We start from the raw sequence: 18,819 nt of genomic DNA on the forward strand, positions 1-18,819 counted from the left end.
ACCACCCAGAAAGAAGCGTCGGAGACCCTATAAAGTGTATATATAAATGATCAGTATGTTGAGCTGAGTCGATTTAGCCATGTCCGTCTGTCTCTCTGTACGTCCGTTCCTCCGTCCGTCTGTCTGTATATATACGAAGTAGTCCCTCTGTTTTTAAGATATCCTTTTGAAATTTTACAAACGTCATTTTCTCTTCAAGAAGCAGCTCATTTGTCGGAACGGCCGATATCGGACCGATAACACATAGCTGCCATACAAACTGAACGATCGGAATCAAGGGCTTGTATGGAAAACTTTCGCATTTGACGTGATATCTTCACAAAATTTGACATGGATCACTGCTTAAGTTAACAATATAATCTGTGAAATAATTGTTCAGATCGGATTACTATAGCATATAGCTTCCATACAAACTGAACACATAGTTACCAAAAGAAATGCACCTTTGAAGGGTATATTAGCTTCGGTGCAGCCGAAGTTAGTTTTTTTTTTCTTGTTATTAACTACCTTTAAAAATGAAAGAGCATCAACAGCGTCTATTATATAGCATTATTGGACCATTTCAAGGACGAAATCGCCGAAAAACGACCTCATTTGACGAAAAAGAAAATACAGTTTCACAAGACAAGTCACAAGCCAGTGAAAACGAAGCCAAAAATCCATGCATTGGGCTTCGGATTGCTTACGTATCCACCATATTCTCCAGATCTGGTCCCCAACGACTATTTCCAATTCTCAGATCTCTAAAGAATGCTCGATGGGTAGTAATTTTCGTCAACTGAAGAAGTGATCGCAGAAACTGTGACTTATTTTGAAGAATAGCACAAACACCTGTTACAATTGATCTTTCGTACACCAAGAAGTCTTCTTTTTCGGCAGTCGGTTCCTCAGCAAGGTCATACATTGGTCTAATTTTTAGTCCATGCCTCATTCGAGGTCTTATTCTCGTTTATTGCCTATTTCTTCGCAAATCTACATCATTTCTAACTCAAATCGAAGTCCATACTCGAGGTTAACTCAATGAATCTTCGCCTACCATAAATGTAAATGTTGTGTAATACGATCAATCCTAGATGAACCCAGAATGTCTTGTGCAATAATTTCCGAAAGATCCCTGTCTCATTAAGAGTTATAATACAATACTAAAGTTCACAAAATAGTTTCTAATATGGTCGAACATTACCGAACAGTTCGGTTTTATTTCAATAAAATATGGGGTTGATAACGGTGGAATTTTATAGTTCACGAAATATTAATAGCGCTGCATAATTACAAATAAATTATTACATTTAAAATATACCTTGCAAACGAAATGTATAAGGGTTTAAAATTAAGTATATCACACTGTTTCTTTTGACGACTGGCTTGTCTTTCTCTCTCCTGCTGATAAGAAACATACAAAATAGGACTGGAGAGTCAATAAATTTGCAACACAAGCCGCTCAGGAAATTATTTTCAAAGGCAGAGAATATTTAAAACACAGAATTATCTGTAAGTATGTATTTTTTTGCAATTATGTACTTCTATATACTTCTATACTATAGTATATAGTATGTTTTACTCATATAATTTTGCTTTTTACTGACAAATCCGAGGTGAATCCCACAATTTCACCGACATAGGAATTTCTTTCATTTACTTTTTGTGCTGAAAATCCATTGTTTTCTCTGGTTAGGAAAAGAGGTGATTGATCTTGAACACAGATTCCATCATACAGTAAGTATATAAACGGTTCTTCACTTTTCCCACGTCAAAAGTTATTAAGTAATATGGAAGACAGCTTCGAGGATTTTATTGTCATTTGTTAAAAAAAAAAATCTGTTACAGAAGGTTTTTGTGATTAACTTACATTTTACAAGCTTCGTTTTTTCGAATTAGCATGATTTCAAGAATCAAACCATTAAAAAGTATGGAGTATTTAAGACAGTTCAGTTACTAAGTACTAAAGAGTACAAAAAGTACCACGTTCCACATTCCTTAACAAAAGGTTAAGACAGTGAAAAGTAGCAATAACTTTGAGAATATATTTCCAAAATTGAATCTATCTCTATTCCGGGTAATGCCTTGGATTGGATGAAAACTTTCAAATTGGCAATTTTAGCCCAGATCGAACTATCGAATTGAGGGCCTATAGGAATGCAGGGACACTCCAGTCAATGAGTCATAGTTCAGCTAGCCTCCATTTCCTTTCAAATCTCTAAATAAAAATATTTCTTAACGGTATGGAACTGCTTCATTCCTTTAACAAAAATTGAAATCACATCAGCTTTTCTGTTATTTAAAATTATTTATTTAGTTTCACAAAATTTCAAGTCATACAAATATCAGCATATTATAATTCAAACCAACGGATAACTAGGACGCATTGCAATACCGCCAAAGTTGACATGTCGTGGCACATTTATATAACCATCCATGCCCCAACTGACGCCCCAAGAGTTCTTCAATATCCAATAGTCCATATTCGTAGTGTTATCTCGACCATAGCCTACCAATAGCATAGCATGATTGGGTTTACGCTCCTCACAGAGCTCGTCGTTGAATACGCCTTGTCTATAGAATTGTTTGCGAAAGCATTTTGCATTGACTTTAACAGCAATTGGTCCCACTGTGGCCACAGCAGCCTTTAGAGCATCTTCGTCGTCGGGTGTAATTTTGACAAAACCTTTGCTCTTCGCCGCAATCGCGGACGCGTCGAACAAACACTCCGCGTCCAATTGAGCGCGATAAGGATACGCAGCGGCCGCGTTGATGCCACCATTGTCGCGTATATAGAGGAAACTGCGCTCTTTATTGCCACCATTACAGCCCTTATTTCCATATGTGATGGTACAGTCTAACAGATTCTGCTCCGAGAGCGATACAAGTTTCGAAGTTTTTCGAAAGTGTTGACCCTCCAGCGCGCCAGTGGTGGCAAAAGCCCAACAGGAACCACAACGACCTTAAAGTAACGGAGGTGAGGATAAATTCAGCAATATCGGCACATAAGATTTGGTGTAAATAAAAATAAACTCGCAATACCTTGCTTCTTGACCTCAGTGACCGCGCCCAATTCACGCCAATCCACCGAATCGGGCAATTCGACATTTGCTGGTGTTATAAAGGTGGCGCCTTGCTTCAATACACTTGGTACACTACAAGATGAACGCAAAAAATGGTTTTTTATATGTGATTTACTAAAGGAAAAAGCTAATTACTCATAAATCTCATCGCTGCCACTCATAGCGCTCGCAAACTCCTCCTCACTGACATCCGCATACTCATTTATTCCCAGCTCAAAGCTGGTTAGTCCTTTCGTAAAGTTCTGATTATGTTCCTCGATAAATGCGAAATGTTTCAGAAATATACGCTCACGTTTAAGCTCTTCGGTATCCGATTCGTAGTGTTTATTATAAACTAGCTGAAAAAATATTAGTTTTGATGGCACATTAGTGACCAAAAGAGTTACAATAGAGAGAGAGATACAGAGAGAGATAGAGTTCTTATCGTAACAACTGTCAGAGAATTTTATAAGTTCAGCTTTGTCTGCAGTAGTCTATAAATAATTGGACAAATTGGTCTTACCTTAAATTGTTGAAAATGTTTCGAATCCTCAACAATTGCTGCGCGACTTATGCGTAAAGCTATGCTTAAAGAAAGCAAACCAACAACAAAAAATTTCCACATTTCCAATCAGAAGACGCTGCCAGAATAAAAGCCTTTAAATTCACTTTGAACTACAATATATAGTATTCCCACCAACTGTCCAACTGTCTCCCTGCGTGTTTGACCAAGAACTGAAGTTTGGAAAACTCAAATTTGAAAATCTATGGTAATAGTCAATGACCTGTTCAAACTAGTTTGGTTAACTATTGCTACCTGCGGGTGATCTTTGCTGCAGCATAAGAATTGAGGAAAGGCAAAGAAATCAATTAGTGAGGCAACAACATACAATCTAAGTATCTGCTGCCACAGCTGAGATATTCCTTCTAATAAAAGTTGAAGCAGTCATACTGAGATAATACGTTAGATATTAACAAGCCTTATAAAAATGGAATTAGTGTTAAGTACTTCGAAAATATGACAATAATCAGCGTCATATTATGTTGCAAAGGGTGATAAATTTCGAAGTTTCCTTCTTTTTTTAAAGAAAAAACACAGATACTTCAAATTTAATGGGAAATATTTATTATCATTGGAATGAACATTCTTTGGCATTTATTTTTTGAAAATTATGTCTTTCAAATGTTGGCCGCGGCTACGTCTCAGATGGTCCATCCGTTGAGTCCAATTTTCGATAACTTGAGCATTTCGTCTGATAGCTGGTGAATGACACGTGTGATGTTTTGCTCCGAGGCCTGATTCAAGCGGTATTGTCCGCATAGACTTTACATATCCCCACAGGAAAAAGTCTAAGTGATGTCACAATGCATGGTCTTGGTGGATAATCGACCGGCCCAAAACGTTAATTTATATGCTCACCGAAGTGTGCTCTCAATAAAAACCATTGATTGATGCGATGCGTGGGATATGTCGCCGAGATCACCAGCTTCGATTTCAGGTATCAAATAGTCCCCATTGACGGTTACTTTCTCATAAACCACATCAAACCATTGTTTTTTTTTATGAACTGGCAGCTCTTGAATCTCTTCAGGTTGCTCTTCGTACCAAATGCGGCAATTTTGTTTTTTTACATACCCATTGAGCCAGAAATGAGCCTCAACACTGAAAAAAAATTTGGCTCTGAAACGTCGGATCTTCTTGGAACTTCTCAGAGCCCATAGAGCGAAGAAATGTCGCTTGGGAAGGTCAAGCGGCTTCAGTTCTTGCACAAGCTGTATTTTGTACGCTTTCAATCGACATAAAATACGGCAAGTCGTTCCATACGTCATTCCGAATTGCTACGAACAGCACCGAATCGACTCTCCACGGTCTTCGTGTAGTAGGAATATTATCCAATAATGAATGTTGGGTCTCAAGATAGGTCATGGAGTTGCGAATAGTACGTTCAGTAGGCCAATTATCCTCACCATAAGTTGAGCGACAACATAATTAGATAGTTTGAAGGAGAACTTTGCAATCGAAAGTTTTTGAAAATATAAATAATTCCAAAGAAATAAAACTCACAGCTCTTTTCTAGTGCTTTATTTGGGAATCTTAAACCAAAGTTACATTTGTAAAAATATATTTATTGTGGAACATTTCAAATAGTGGCGTTGTAATAATCCTCGGCGGGAATGACCCGTGGACCGCCCTGGTAGGCCACAATGAAAATATTTTCAATTTCCAATTCGCTAAAATCGAAATTATGACCTGCAAAGAGAAGAAAAAGAAAATTGCCATTGAATCCATGCATTAAAGAAGTTATGCTATAATTGTTCTCTGTCTGATTGCTACTGACAATTTGTGTCTTTCAGTTACTAAATAATATAATATAATGTAATTAATTTCAGGCATAAATTTATATTTTCAGTTCGTGCGAATATACCATATACGAGGCTTTATACAGCCGTCTTCGTTTCGCCAAACTGTGAAGAGTAGCGAATCGAACAGACAAGTGGTATTAAGGCCACTGGTATAATTACATAGAAATAGCATGCGATTATACCACTCTAAAAACTGTATAACACTATTATTATCTCCAAATGTAATTTTTTTGACAAGAAAGCTAAGCTTGAACCACATACATATGTATTATACATTAAAATGCCTTTCACTTACTGTGTGCCGCCCATTTCTCGGCATTTTTATGGCGATTATAGAATGCCTGCAGCTGGTCATTGTAGGTGGGGTCTGCTGTATCCAACTGCATTATTTTTGAAAAAATAAATAAATAAAAATTAATTAATTACGCATTCGCCACACTCGTTCACAACAATAAACCTACCTTTTTCACGCTGCCGCTAACCATAACGCGTGGGCATGCCGGTTCCATGGGATCGACGCCACGTCTTTGACAAGCGCCATTCTGATCGTCGGTAAAGAAGAAGGTGACCTTATTCTTTTGCTGCGTATCGCGTCCAGTAAAGTCCAGATTCAACAAGAAGAAGCGAATGTGACCGGTTGAGGAGCCATTCAGAGCGCTATCGTCCACTGCCATTATATTGACCATTGGAAAGTCGATGATTTTCTCATGGGTGGAAATGCTGCCCACTGCAGCCCAGTTGGCTTGATGCACCAGACGACGTGCCAGCGCAGCATCAGACAAGCCTGCCGGTTGACGTCCGTGCGCTGAGTATCCTGCGCAGCTATCAACTGCGAGCAGTGCGAAGAGTAGGCCGCTAATGATTGCGATTGCTTGCGACATGGCGATAGGAGTGACTTGTAATGTCGAATGTGCATTCCCTTCGTTTATATAGTAAGAGTTCACTATATTTCGATATGTTTCTGTGTATATATTTATTTAACTGAGACAAAGTGTATGCGGTGTGGCTGCATCATCATCTTTATTAATGATGCAGTTTGCTGATTGTACATATGTACTTATATGTTTGTATATTTATGTGCATATGTATGATGGGTGGCTATTTCTAAGAATTTAACAATAACAGTTGGGGTTTTTTCCTTTCCGCATACAGTGCCTGCAAAAATTACAGCTGCTTTGATTATATACATATCTATACCGCATTCAGTAGCCGCTACTCTAGCTTGGAACTTAAATGGCTTAGTAGTATTCCAATCTAAACAAGTGACAAACAAGAAAAAAAGTTAACTTGCTACACCTTGGCTATAATACTCCTCACAGGTTCAGTTCTTATAGCATAGAAGGGTTTCAGAACTTATCTTTCTTAATTTTTTTCGGCCAGTATGGAAGCTCAAGGACCTCAGTTTTTATGACAGCTATGTCATATAGTGGTCCGCTGTTGGTGGTTCCAACAAATGAGCCCTTTTTTGCAGACAAAATGACGTGTGCATTTCACAGCGATATCTCAAAAACTGAAAGACTAGTTTGCGGCTAAAATAAAATTAAATTAAATTAATTTTAGAGTTCATTTCTTGGACCCACTGTATATTACAGCAAGACAAAATCACCTGCATACATACAGGTATATTAGTATTGGTTGTCCCCGAGTTTAACATCGTCAACTTTGCTGATAAAGGCTGATTAAGTAACTGCAATACAATAATTTTATATATAATTTACATACATACATATACACAAATATCTATGTCTCTTATGGTATGGCACTTTAAACAATTTAACTCCATAGAACTATACCAAACTGTACTTTGTTTTTAAAACAAATAACGGTTAATCACTTTTTATTCCCTGAACCAAATGTCGATCTGAAATAAAAAACACGTACTTTTTTCTCCAAGAAGCTGCTCATTCCCGGAACCCCCTATTCGGACCACCGGACTTCATTCCGGTAACACAGAACTGGCGGACGTGCCAATCTCTGCGTTTTGGATATTGTAGCAGATTAAACGTCTACATGTCTAGGATTGACTCTGACATAGGAAATATAGGTCATGCGTGCAATGAGTAATGGTCTCCGCTTGACTCCAATCATCTCTTTGCATTTCGGTGTAACCGAAGCTAACGATCTTTCTGTTTTTTTCTCAGTTCTGAAAGATTTTCAAAGTTTTACCCTTGCCTACCTCGTGCCCACCGCTTTTATTCAAAATTTTGAGGTCTGAATTGCATAATCGGTTCACTGACTGAAAATTAGAGACACGATGGCGAACATATGTACATACATATGTACATATACGTATAGACAGAAATCACTCAAAACTGTGAACATTTCATTCGTTTGATAATATTACAAATATGTATTTATGTATGTTCACGTACATGTGTAAAAGAAATTTACAATTTTATTTTACTATTAAATACAAATAGTAAATGCGTAGTTTAAATATATAATTATGCAATATTCGTAATTTCATTATCATACCTACTAATCTAGTTCTATCTTCCGTATTCGAAACGATAAATGGCTTCATACATACATAAATATGTATATATATTCCACATAATCCTATTAATTAATAATAATTCCAGTGAATTTAGTTACTGCTATACTTCCTTGAGTGCACAAGCATTTCAGTTAAAAAGTGCAAATTTTAATTCTATAAGTATAATTTATTCTTTGAATCATAGATATTTAATACTACATACATACAAATATAATACATAATATTAATCAGTTTTATTCACAAATAGTTGCATTAATAATCATTAATTTGCGGGTGTTGTGGTTGAAAGTTCAAGCAGGCCGACGTCAGTTCAGCCTTCAGTCTATATAAAAAAAATTAAAACCCATTATATATACAGATAGATTTATATATTTGTTACCTTTGCGCGTCACTATACTCATATCTCTCTAGTTCACACAATATGAACTCGGAGAAGACTTGCTTCCACTTTCTACGCACTGGTACTTCATGATTATTGCCCAAATGCGGTTTGCGCTTATTCCTGGCCGGCAATTCATCTGCTTTCAACGGATCCATCGTCAAATTATCTAAAGTGCTATGCTCATTTGGATGCACAAACTTTTCCGAGGAAGAATAGTTATTGCCAGTTGCCATTTGCTGATTTAAAGTGCCATTGACAAATATTTCTTTTATGTTGGAATCAGAATAATCATTATTAACAGTCTCATATTTGGGTTCCAGTAAACTGGGTATAGATTCTATATCGCTTTCATCTTGAGAATGACTTTCAAGGGAAATGTAATCATTCATTTGGATATGCTAAAAGAATGAAGAAAATGTGTTTTTTTGTATATTTAATGTTTATCACTTCAAACAAGCATCTGTCATTGTTGTATTAAACTTAAAAAAAAATAACAATAACCCACCATATCCTCGACACTGTGCGCCGTTCGCCTGGGTTCGATTTTAGTTAAAAACTGCATTCCTGAGTAAAATTCATAACCCGATTCATATTTGTTGCCAAGATGTTTTTTTTCATAGAGCACTGCCTTCCGTCGCTCAGTCTGTAGATACAAAGTCACTTTAATGATACAAAACTGATACTTTGTACTATATACTAATGCATATGTATGCATGTACTTACATTAAATCTGGAGCGCAAGTTATTCCAGTAATTTTTCGCGTCATTTACACTATGCTTTGTAACCTCTGCGATTTCTGCCCAAATTTTCTTTCTGATGTCGCGATTTCTATACGAATCGGAATCGGGGTCCCATAAAGCTGGTCTTGACGCTATATAATCTATGAGAATTTTTTGTTCATCATGTGTCCAAACTTTTTCGAGCCTACGAAATCTTTTCCCCGTTGTAGCCGCCCCGTTTGTTGACCTTTGTAAGCTGATGAGAGGTTTATTTATTATTTTATCCTTGTTATCACTAATTTTTATTTACTTACAAACTATATCTGCTCATTTTGTTTGTCACACAAAAATGACCAAGTGAAAGAAATTGGCTTTTTGACACAACTCAATCATCTGCTTGTGTCAAAAAAAATGACTCAAAGTGACAGTGAACTGGTATTTTGACAGTAGAGTTGCATTTTGACATAGTGGCGTTTTGACATTTCCATAATATGAACAAAGCACAATTATTAATGCTTTATAATTTAACTTTTTTAATGGCAATTTGACAAGATCTATTCAATATCCAATGTTGAAATGTATAAAAATAAAAAAGCGAATTTAGATAAAGCAATCACTACCGCTGCATATGTACATACTTATATGTCAGCTTATAATTGAGCTGGATCTCAATTCTCCTTGCACAAAGTCTACATAAGAAGAAAACTATTTTCGTGCGCTTATCAAGCACAAAGATGCACATACTTATGTATACACAAATTATGTTGTTATACTTTATTAATATATCACGTAAAATGAAAACAAATTTACAGATATAAATTTTTTATATATTGCTTTATTATAAACCAGTCTCACTGTAAGTTAAAAATATTAAAAATTGCTTTTTAAGCAGCTAATGTGGATAGTACAATAAGAGTTTATAAAATATATAAGTGTAACTGTTTCTATTAACACAAAATAGAAGAGGTATGCCTATATTTAATTACAAAGCACCAAATGTGGTATGTTGAACATCCATTTATATCTCAGTCGTTGACTTTTATCACTATCCGACATGAATTAGTTCGGTTTCGCGTTATAATAATCGTTCACAGCGACATTGTGAGGACCGCCATAGAAGTCCAATACGAAAATATTTTCTATTTCCAGTTCGCATAAGTAGAAACTATGTGCTGCACAATGAAAGATATCAAAATATATATTAAAAAAGTAATACACATAATATCAATCTTGGGTCAAAAATACTATCAATATTGTTTATATATATTATATTCCAAGAAAGTGCTTGCAATATTTTACCTTTAATCCAAGACTTCGCAGCTGGGTGGCGAACTGTGAATGCCTGCAACCAGTCGTTGTAATTCTTATCATTTTTGTCCAACTGTCGAATAAGCGATATATTTTCTATCAGTATTTCATAGAAGCAACTAAATTCATTTAAAGTTACCTCTTTAACCTTTCCGCTAATTATGGTACGTGGGCATGTCGGCTCCATTGGATCAAGTCCATGATTTTTGCAATTCAAAGTTTGGTCATCGGAGAACAGAAAGGTGACTTTATTAATATGCTTCCAGTCAGGACCAGTGAAATCCAAATCAGTTAGCAAAAAATGTATGCGCCCTGTGGACGTACCATCCACAGCGCTGTCATCCACCGAGATTATGTTTACCATGGGATAGTCTGCAATTTTATCATTTGTGGATATGCTACCCACTGACGCCCAATTAGTTTTATGCACCAAACTGCGGGCAACTGCAGCATGATCGGTTTTACGCAAATAACGTTTATATTCTGCAATTATGCGTGCATCTTCAAGCGCCGAATATGCTGCACAATAATTGAACAAAATAAATGTTGCTAGCAAAAATGTAAATACACTGCTGTTTGCTTTCGCCATGTTGTAGTCTATTTCTGGAACTATCAAACTAGGTTTTTACTGTTTCCGTGCCTGCAAGAGATTAAATCTTATGCATGTGGTAAAGGAACAATGAAATTATATAAGTACATATTATATGCATAAATATTTGTGCGTAAAATGTAAATAACAAACAATTTCCATGTTTGGAATCACAATATTTTTATTTGTTTAGGCTTATCAAATCAGACTGATGTTCACAGCAACAAAACACATTTGCATCAACTTATGCATGTATGTATGTACATACAATTCATGAATAAATATCTTTTCAGCTTAAAATGTTAATGAATGTATATTTCACTTCAAAATGTAGCAAATGGAACGAACACAAATATTTCTATGTATTTGTGTATATTTTACTACATTCACCTTAGAATAAAGAAAATTAAAAGAGAAAGGCGCCTTTGTCACGTTATTAAGATTTGCCCACAGTCAGCAGACAAAATTAGCACATTATCAGAAATATTTGCGCAGATCAATTTCTATACTTATACGTATATAAATTCACTTAAATACAAACTGCGTCTTCCACAAAAATTTAACAATAATATTTACATTACACATTTATAGAAACTACCATTTCCACCATATTTTTGAATTTGTTGGTGCACCTTTGTTTTTGTTTTACCTGTTTAAATGTTAATGTTGTTGCTGTTACACCCTTCCACGATCTGTTCTGTTTTAGTTTTTGTTCCGCAATCAGTTCCATTATAACAATGGTTAGCGTTTTTATACCAACAGCGATCTTTGTTCTCGAAGCCAATATAATCTATCAGCTGATTTACATGTTCGTTTTTGAATTTTTTTTCGTAACAAACAAAGTTATTGCGGTGTTGCTGTGCGCTACTTCGCTATAGAAATTGACAGAGTTGCATTTTGATTAAATATTTAAAGCATGAATTAGTGTTAACGTAACGTGATGGACATCGCGTGAGACGTATAAACGAAGTGAGGTAAAATTTACTATTAAAATATATCTCTTGTTGTAGCAAATATAATAAAATTACTTGTGAATAATTATTTCCTTTTGTAGTATTATGTATTTCCTAAACAACACATTTGCTAAGCATTATAACAAATAAAAAAAAATTAGTTATTTGAATTTTCACATAAGATTTGAGGTTATGTGAAGCAAATGGTAATACAAAATTTGTAAATGTTTTTATTACCTAGAATTGCCTTTTATGCAACTGCATGGGTATTGAAATAATAATAAAAAAATAAACCATTTTTAACTTTTAAGATTTTAACCACCGCCTATAAATTATTTTTATTGTAATTTTTGTTATTTTATGTTTTATTTTTGCTTTCAGAAATTATCTACTCTACCTATTCTATAATAAGTACCCGGCATTTAGCATCGTTATAAAAACATTATAACATGCATAATGTACTTAAATATTTAAGATCGCAATTTCTACCGGCCTCTCAGACTTGTTGACTGTCTGGTATATCGAAAAAATCAAATCCAAAAATAATTAATAAACAAATAGAAACTTTCAAGGTACCTTTTGTAATTATTAACTGAACATCTTCACAGTATAACAACTACAACTTTTTCCCTGAAGTGTTTACAAGTATCTTGTAACTATTTCCTTGCGATTAACATTTGGTTTGTTCTACATAATTCTGTCGACATTCTACATATTTTGTACTCGAGTATGCTTTTGAAATATTCAATGTTATCTACTTCAGTTTGGAGAACGGCTATTGAAATCGCTTTATAAATAAAAACTTGTTATTTATATGACAATGGAATTAGGTTGAGTGGCGGTTGCATTAAGCTTTCTTTAATAAATACTTACTACTAGTTCCTAAGAGAGTCGGACATATGTACATAGATATGTATGTAGTCAGAGGCTGAACGCGCTTTTGTGCTGTTATCGAAACAGCTGTTTTGCATATCAAGAATAATTTAGTTGTGTAACGCATACTTTTCCAGTAATAATTAACCAAACATAAAATTGCTAAAGAGTAGGAAATTACATGATCAAGAGGGGAGAAATATTACCACCAGTACAATAAGAGAACAAAAAGCTTAGAAAAAAGCTGGAACTGCTTGTAATTATATTTTAATGGATAAGAAGAATTATGTGAAGACAGAGCGGAAATGAATGTGAAAATTTCTTGAATTACAAACGATCGTTGAGAAGAAATGCATTTTCTTTTCTTTCTTGCCAGATATTTCTTGTCGAATATCTATTGTTATTATTTTATAACTGGAAATAAATGTTGATGTTTATAATCAGCTGCTTTTTTGCAGTCAAAAATTTTACAGCAAAAATCGTGCAATCAAGTTTACAAAATATTAATCTTAAAACACTCTTTTTTTCAGTTATTGACAATCAATAAAAGTCCACTTAAAATTTTTAAATATTTTTTTTGGAGAACTTATTTTATGTGGATGCCAAAATATAAGTAAATTACAACATTTTATTAAATACAATAGTAAACAGCGCCAAAACTGTCACGAAAGGACTCAGCCAACACACATTTAAACGCTCTTTGTAAATGCAATATTGTAAAGTATATACTGCAAAACAACCTTCGAACCAGCTTCAAGGCTCACTTCACTAAAATTAATATACTTTATTTTTTCTTTGATTTTCACCGAAAAAAACGTGCCAAATGGTTGTGTGCTGGCCCTGAAAGAGTTCATTATCGAGCAGGTTTGTTGGCGTTGAAGTCAGTTTCTAACCGCTGACCAGAATCCATAATGAAATTGCAAGCAGTTTTCTTGCAACATATGCACACATATACCGTTGTCAGCATATGCACTCATAATCTAAAAAAAAATGCTTGCGCTCAGATATTTGCATATTCAAACATATGTATATTTACCATATACTTATGTAAATGGAAATTTGAAAAATGTTTGCTGGGGTCTGGTTGGAATGGACTGAGAACGCATATAAATGACACACACACACACGGTTTTTTCGGGTAAAATGTTTTTTTTTCACATAAAAAATGAAATATTTTATGCAAACTTTTTATATTCCAAAGATACTCATTTTATTAAGATTTTCGCAGTCCCTCGGGAAAAAAAGTGGTTTCGCGTTGGCAGCAGAACTTTTTGCAGGCCTTTTTTCAAGAATGTTTTTCTCATATAAAAAATGAAATACATACATACATATGTATTTTACAAAAAAATTTTATTGTTACAAACATACACTATTAACAAAGAAATTCCAAAATTTTGGAAATTTAAAAAATATAATTATTTCGTAATATGGAAAATCTTAATTAAAACTATTTTTTAAATTTTTAGACCCAAAATACCGGATTGACAAACAAATCTATAACTCCAAATGCCAGATAAATAACAGAATAAAAATATTAAAAAGAGTAAATTTGGTAAATTTATACAAATTATCTTTCACGTCTTTTCGTCGATTTACTATTTTTTAAAGGTTTTTTTTTCTAATTTAATAAACTAGGACTTTAATTTAAACAGTACATGAAATTAATAATTTAATTAACAAAAACAATACTTTTATTATAAAAACAATGTGTTTAAAGTAAATTTTAGAAAGAAAAATTTAATAAAATAAATTTTTAATTTTAAAAAATATTAATAAAAATAATTTGAAAAAAACTAAATAAAATTTCATAAAACATTTTTTTGTGTTTTCAATATTTTTTTATTTTATTTAAAATTTAATTATTTAATTCAATTAAAAGTGTTTTTGTTTTTGTTTATCATATCTTTCAAAAATATAATTTAAAAATTTTATTTAAGTAATTTATAAACCATTAAAAATTAATGTATTTATTAATTGTTCAAGGCAACGACGAAGAAAAAAACATTTCTCAATTTTGAAAAGTTTTCTAATGATCCAAAGATTGATTGAAACTAGATTACAGAACTTTAAAATTAAAAAATATGCGGATGTATGTACTATGTATGTGTCTGTGTGAATGATAAAGAAAATTCATAAGCCGTTTTATCTTTGTTTTGTTTTGTGCCTGCATTCCTTTACTTTGATTTTGGTTTTGCTTTATTTCCAACTTCACGTTTCTTTATCATCGACGATGAAGTTGCCGGCTGCCAGCAGGCAATTAATTTTAAATACATACTTGTATGTGTGTATGTGTGCGTGCGTAAATGTGCCTACTGCATGCCCGCCTGCATTTAAATAAGCGCAGGCGATTGTTTTTTCAAATGCCTTCGCAGCGCCGTCGTCTGTGACAGCGAATGTGGCTGCGACGCTGGCGTTGACTTTGACTTTATCGTTGTCATCGCAGGCAACAACAACAACCAGCGTCTGCGTTTTCTTTTTCGCATACGCGCCGATCACACATCTGCTTTGTGCATTCTGCTGCGTTCACACACACACATGCGCTAATGCATGTCAATGCATGTGTGTGTGTGTGTGTGTTTGTTCATAATCCATCTTATTCTACATGCCGGCAATACGAGAATTTATTTTTTATAAAAATGCGACAATGCAATCGCAATAAAAACGAGTGCACATTCACAATTACAAAAACATCGATAGATAATTTAAAGCTGGAAAAAATAGAAGTGCAATATGGACAGACTTACATATTGTATACATACATATGTACATATACATATATATGTATGTACATAAATGTGTGTTTTGTCAAGCGTTGTTCTGGCGCAATGTCCGGATCTCCAAACACATTTGCAAAAACAAAAATGCGTTTATTTGGTATGCTTTGTATGTGTAGTTGTGTGCATGCATTGATATGCTGACTTTAATCTGGTCGTTGAACCGTTAAAATTAAAAAAAGAGGTCTTAAAAGTTGAATATAATCTAGGATTAACTGTGGGAGTATGCAGGGTGATTTTTATGTCTACATAAAAGATAATATATGTAGGTACATATGTAAATACTTTTTGGACTTCCTATGTAGATTCCCACCGCTTTGGGTACATGCCAACTGAGATTCGCCGAGAACTAGTAGTAAGTAATCCCCAGCAGATGTAATACATTTATGCCACCGATTTTTCCAGTCCTTAAAACACTTTTCATAAGCACTTTTTGGGATGGCCTTCAGCTCCTTCACCGAATTTTGTTTTATCTCTGCGATCGACTGAAAACGGGTTCCATTCCGACGAGACCCATGTCTCATCGGCAGTTATAATGCTCTCCATGAATGTGGGATCGGAATTCGCATTGTTTACACAACCACATAAAAGATCACGCACCCGGTTTATATACATATATGTAAATAGTTGGCGCCTAAATCTCTGCTGTGACGCTTAAAGAATGTTGACGTATTTTTTTGTCAATGAAGGTTTCTGAAACAGTACGTAAGCAAATAAACATTTGGGTCATTAGTGCTGTTTTTTAAAACTTAAGAAACTTAAAAATTGTTCATACGAAATAAATTCTGAAAATACCAAACAAGTGACAATGTTGCAAAAAAATATCGAAAACACCATTACAATTATGCTTTGGTTGGAAAATCATGTTCGAAAGCAAAATATTTTTGAACAAACTTTTAAGAAACTCTTCGAGGTAAAAAAGTGTCCTAAAAAAAAAATTTTCTCAAATAAAAAATGTTATATATTTTTTTAGCATTTTTTGTTGTTACAAACATACGCTATTAATAAATAAAATCTGAGATTTTTCAAAAAAATGTATTAAACTCGGCCATTGCGATGCCAATTCCGGTGACTCCTCGGAAAATGATGCGCCCGCCTTGGCAGGATAACTCCTTTTAGGATCACCTAAAGTGAAAAAATACTTGTTTTAGTTAAAGTCTTAAATTGAGACTTGGACAAAGGGAAAAAAGGCATAATTGGATTTTTAGGAATTAAAAAAAAAATTAAAATTTTGCGATATTTTTTTCAAATATTTGTAATCAAAAAAAAAAATCATTCGTCTAAGTCTTAAAGAGTTATATCTCAAAGACCTGTGTAAAATTTCGTGGAGATCGGTTGAGCAGTTCTCGAGAAATCTTGCCAAACCGACTTAAAAAATACAGTTTGGAGAAAAACGCGTTTAAAAACGGCGCACTTAGTCTAGCTAACCTCGAGCGTACAGGTTCTTAAGGCTGTATCTCTGAAACTATTACGCGGACCAACTTGAAAATTTTGGCCAATATACTAGATATGTTGTAGAATTTAATAATTAATCGGTTTTTCGAAGCCCGTAAACCCATGTAACCCCTTCATTTGCGACGAGTGAAAGTTTTCGCACTATAAAGATTCTATAGTTTACCGAAAAATAATTTCCAATATGATACAATTTCTTCTTTTTTGACATCATGTATGTATTTGGGACTGGAAATAAAAATAATTTATTGTCGAGATCACACAGTTCGAAACATGTTTAGCGGCAGTGGTTGAACGCCGTTTCTCATCCATAAATAACACCTGCTTAATATATACCTTTAGAGATAGTTCTGAAAATCATCAATACTCCAAATACAAATGAGTAATTTGCCATCTAAGAAAAGCTTCTCTTAACCACGACATCAAATATACAGTAATTTGAAATTACTCATGAACGCACGCAAAACCGCTTCACTGTGCCTTTGCAGCTTCTGTTGCTACAGCTGTGACTGCGGCGTCAGCGTCAATCCTGTGAGTGATCGCACAAGTGTCTGAACAAACGAAAGTACTCTTTTAGAGGGCGGTGGGCCGTCTTACTTACTAACTGGCTGGTCGGCTGTCTGACCACATTCAAGTGCTTGCGTACAGTGCGATTGCCTTTTAGCGCACACATTTATTTAGATGTGTGTGTGTGCGTGTCACTTATTAACGAGTCAGACAGTAGTAAAAATCAAACACAATTCAAATTCAAAACATTACTCTGGTTTATTTTGTCTGCATATAATTATACGAATGTATACATATGTACATATACATATGTTTGTATATACTTATGAGTATGTTTCTTTATATGTATATTTGTTAGTGCGTGGTTTCGTTTATGACGTTTGTGCTTTTGTTTTCCCACAAATGCGTGAGTGCCCTTTTAGTGGTTACTATTTTTGTAATTTCACAGGCGCTGCCGCTGTCAGAGTCGACGTCGCTGCTGTTGTAGCCGCTGGCGTTCACTACAAATGCTTAAGATTTATTGTAGACTGCGCCTGTGACGCCGTTGTGACCTAGTGGTACCCAGCTGGCATTTGACGTTTGAAAGTTTTCATTTGTGATTGCGCATTATATACCTACTTATGTATGTATATGTACATACATATATTTATATATTCATAATATTAGCTTTCTCGAAGAAAAAAAATTTAAAAGATGTGATTTTAAGTTTTTCGGATGAAGTAAGGAGGTTTTTCAGGTGGCTGATCAAGAATTTTTGTGAGTAATATTCACAATTAGCATTTAAACCGTCACGGACACCAAATGGAGTACCATTTGCTGTAAGACGAAAACTACTTTTTTGTGTTAACAGGCAATACTAAACAAATGCCTTCCAGAAATGATTTTTTCGACAAGACTAAGCGCTAGTTAAGTTCTTATGTTTTTAAAGGTTTTTTTTAGATGTGTTTTTCAATAAGGCTGTATTTTTTTCAGAGTGGGTCTTTTTGACAGCTGTAATCTGATTTATACTCAGTTTAGTTAGTAATTTATAAAAACTTACGACTTAGTTATTTATCAAGCGCATCCCACGATCGGAGAATGGACCTAAAACAAGATAGAAATCGCTCCCTATTTTCAATGGTTTCAACAATACGGCGCTACATGCCATACTGCCAACAAAACAAACAATTTTTTGTAGGAAACTTTCGCTTTATCTCGCGTCGTGGTCCTGTGGCGTGACCTCCAAAATCGTGCGACTATTTTTTGTGAGGTTATGTGGAGTCGATTGCCTACGAAGATAGATTCGAACCGTTAGACGTTTTGGAACAGAATATTTGCTGACATAGTGAATATTGTAACCCTCTTCCAATTCAATTATGA

General features: G+C 34.4%; 4 protein-coding genes across 5 annotated transcripts; all 4 read right to left on the bottom strand.

Annotated features, from left to right (window-relative positions):
* Nucleotides 1-2,339: 2,339 nt before the first annotated feature.
* LOC120766259 (procathepsin L-like) lies at nucleotides 2,340-3,666 on the bottom strand. Its single transcript, XM_040091645.1, has 4 exons — nucleotides 3,565-3,666; nucleotides 3,198-3,400; nucleotides 3,022-3,134; nucleotides 2,340-2,941 (listed from the first exon to the last, which is right to left on the bottom strand). Exons 1-4 carry the CDS (start codon nucleotides 3,664-3,666, stop codon nucleotides 2,340-2,342), a joined length of 1,020 nt encoding a protein of 339 aa, XP_039947579.1.
* Nucleotides 3,667-5,109: 1,443 nt separating this feature from the next.
* On the bottom strand, nucleotides 5,110-6,320 carry LOC120766537 (protein CREG1-like). Its single transcript, XM_040092115.1, has 3 exons — nucleotides 5,867-6,320; nucleotides 5,701-5,785; nucleotides 5,110-5,292 (listed from the first exon to the last, which is right to left on the bottom strand). Exons 1-3 carry the CDS (start codon nucleotides 6,284-6,286, stop codon nucleotides 5,183-5,185), a joined length of 615 nt encoding a protein of 204 aa, XP_039948049.1. The 5' UTR covers nucleotides 6,287-6,320; the 3' UTR covers nucleotides 5,110-5,182.
* Nucleotides 6,321-8,047: 1,727 nt separating this feature from the next.
* Nucleotides 8,048-9,389, bottom strand: LOC120779896. The gene is made up of 5 exons (XM_040112249.1): nucleotides 9,319-9,389; nucleotides 9,008-9,260; nucleotides 8,790-8,927; nucleotides 8,282-8,682; nucleotides 8,048-8,224 (listed from the first exon to the last, which is right to left on the bottom strand). Exons 1-5 carry the CDS (start codon nucleotides 9,333-9,335, stop codon nucleotides 8,155-8,157), a joined length of 879 nt encoding a protein of 292 aa, XP_039968183.1. The 5' UTR covers nucleotides 9,336-9,389; the 3' UTR covers nucleotides 8,048-8,154.
* A 430-nt stretch (nucleotides 9,390-9,819) lies between these two features.
* On the bottom strand, nucleotides 9,820-11,677 carry LOC120766528 (protein CREG1-like). Of its 2 annotated transcripts, none has more exons than XM_040092098.1 (4): nucleotides 11,551-11,677; nucleotides 10,452-10,952; nucleotides 10,304-10,385; nucleotides 9,820-10,176 (listed from the first exon to the last, which is right to left on the bottom strand). In XM_040092098.1, exons 2-4 carry the CDS (start codon nucleotides 10,899-10,901, stop codon nucleotides 10,064-10,066), a joined length of 645 nt encoding a protein of 214 aa, XP_039948032.1. In that variant the 5' UTR covers nucleotides 10,902-10,952; nucleotides 11,551-11,677; the 3' UTR covers nucleotides 9,820-10,063. The 2 variants fall into 2 exon arrangements, with proteins under 2 accessions (XP_039948032.1, XP_039948033.1); XM_040092099.1 differs by lacking the exon at nucleotides 11,551-11,677 and adding an exon at nucleotides 11,292-11,486.
* Nucleotides 11,678-18,819: the final 7,142 nt, after the last annotated feature.

The sequence above is a fragment of the Bactrocera tryoni genome, chromosome 1, assembly GCF_016617805.1.
Source record: "Bactrocera tryoni isolate S06 chromosome 1, CSIRO_BtryS06_freeze2, whole genome shotgun sequence".
Lineage (NCBI taxonomy): Eukaryota > Metazoa > Arthropoda > Insecta > Diptera > Tephritidae > Bactrocera > Bactrocera tryoni.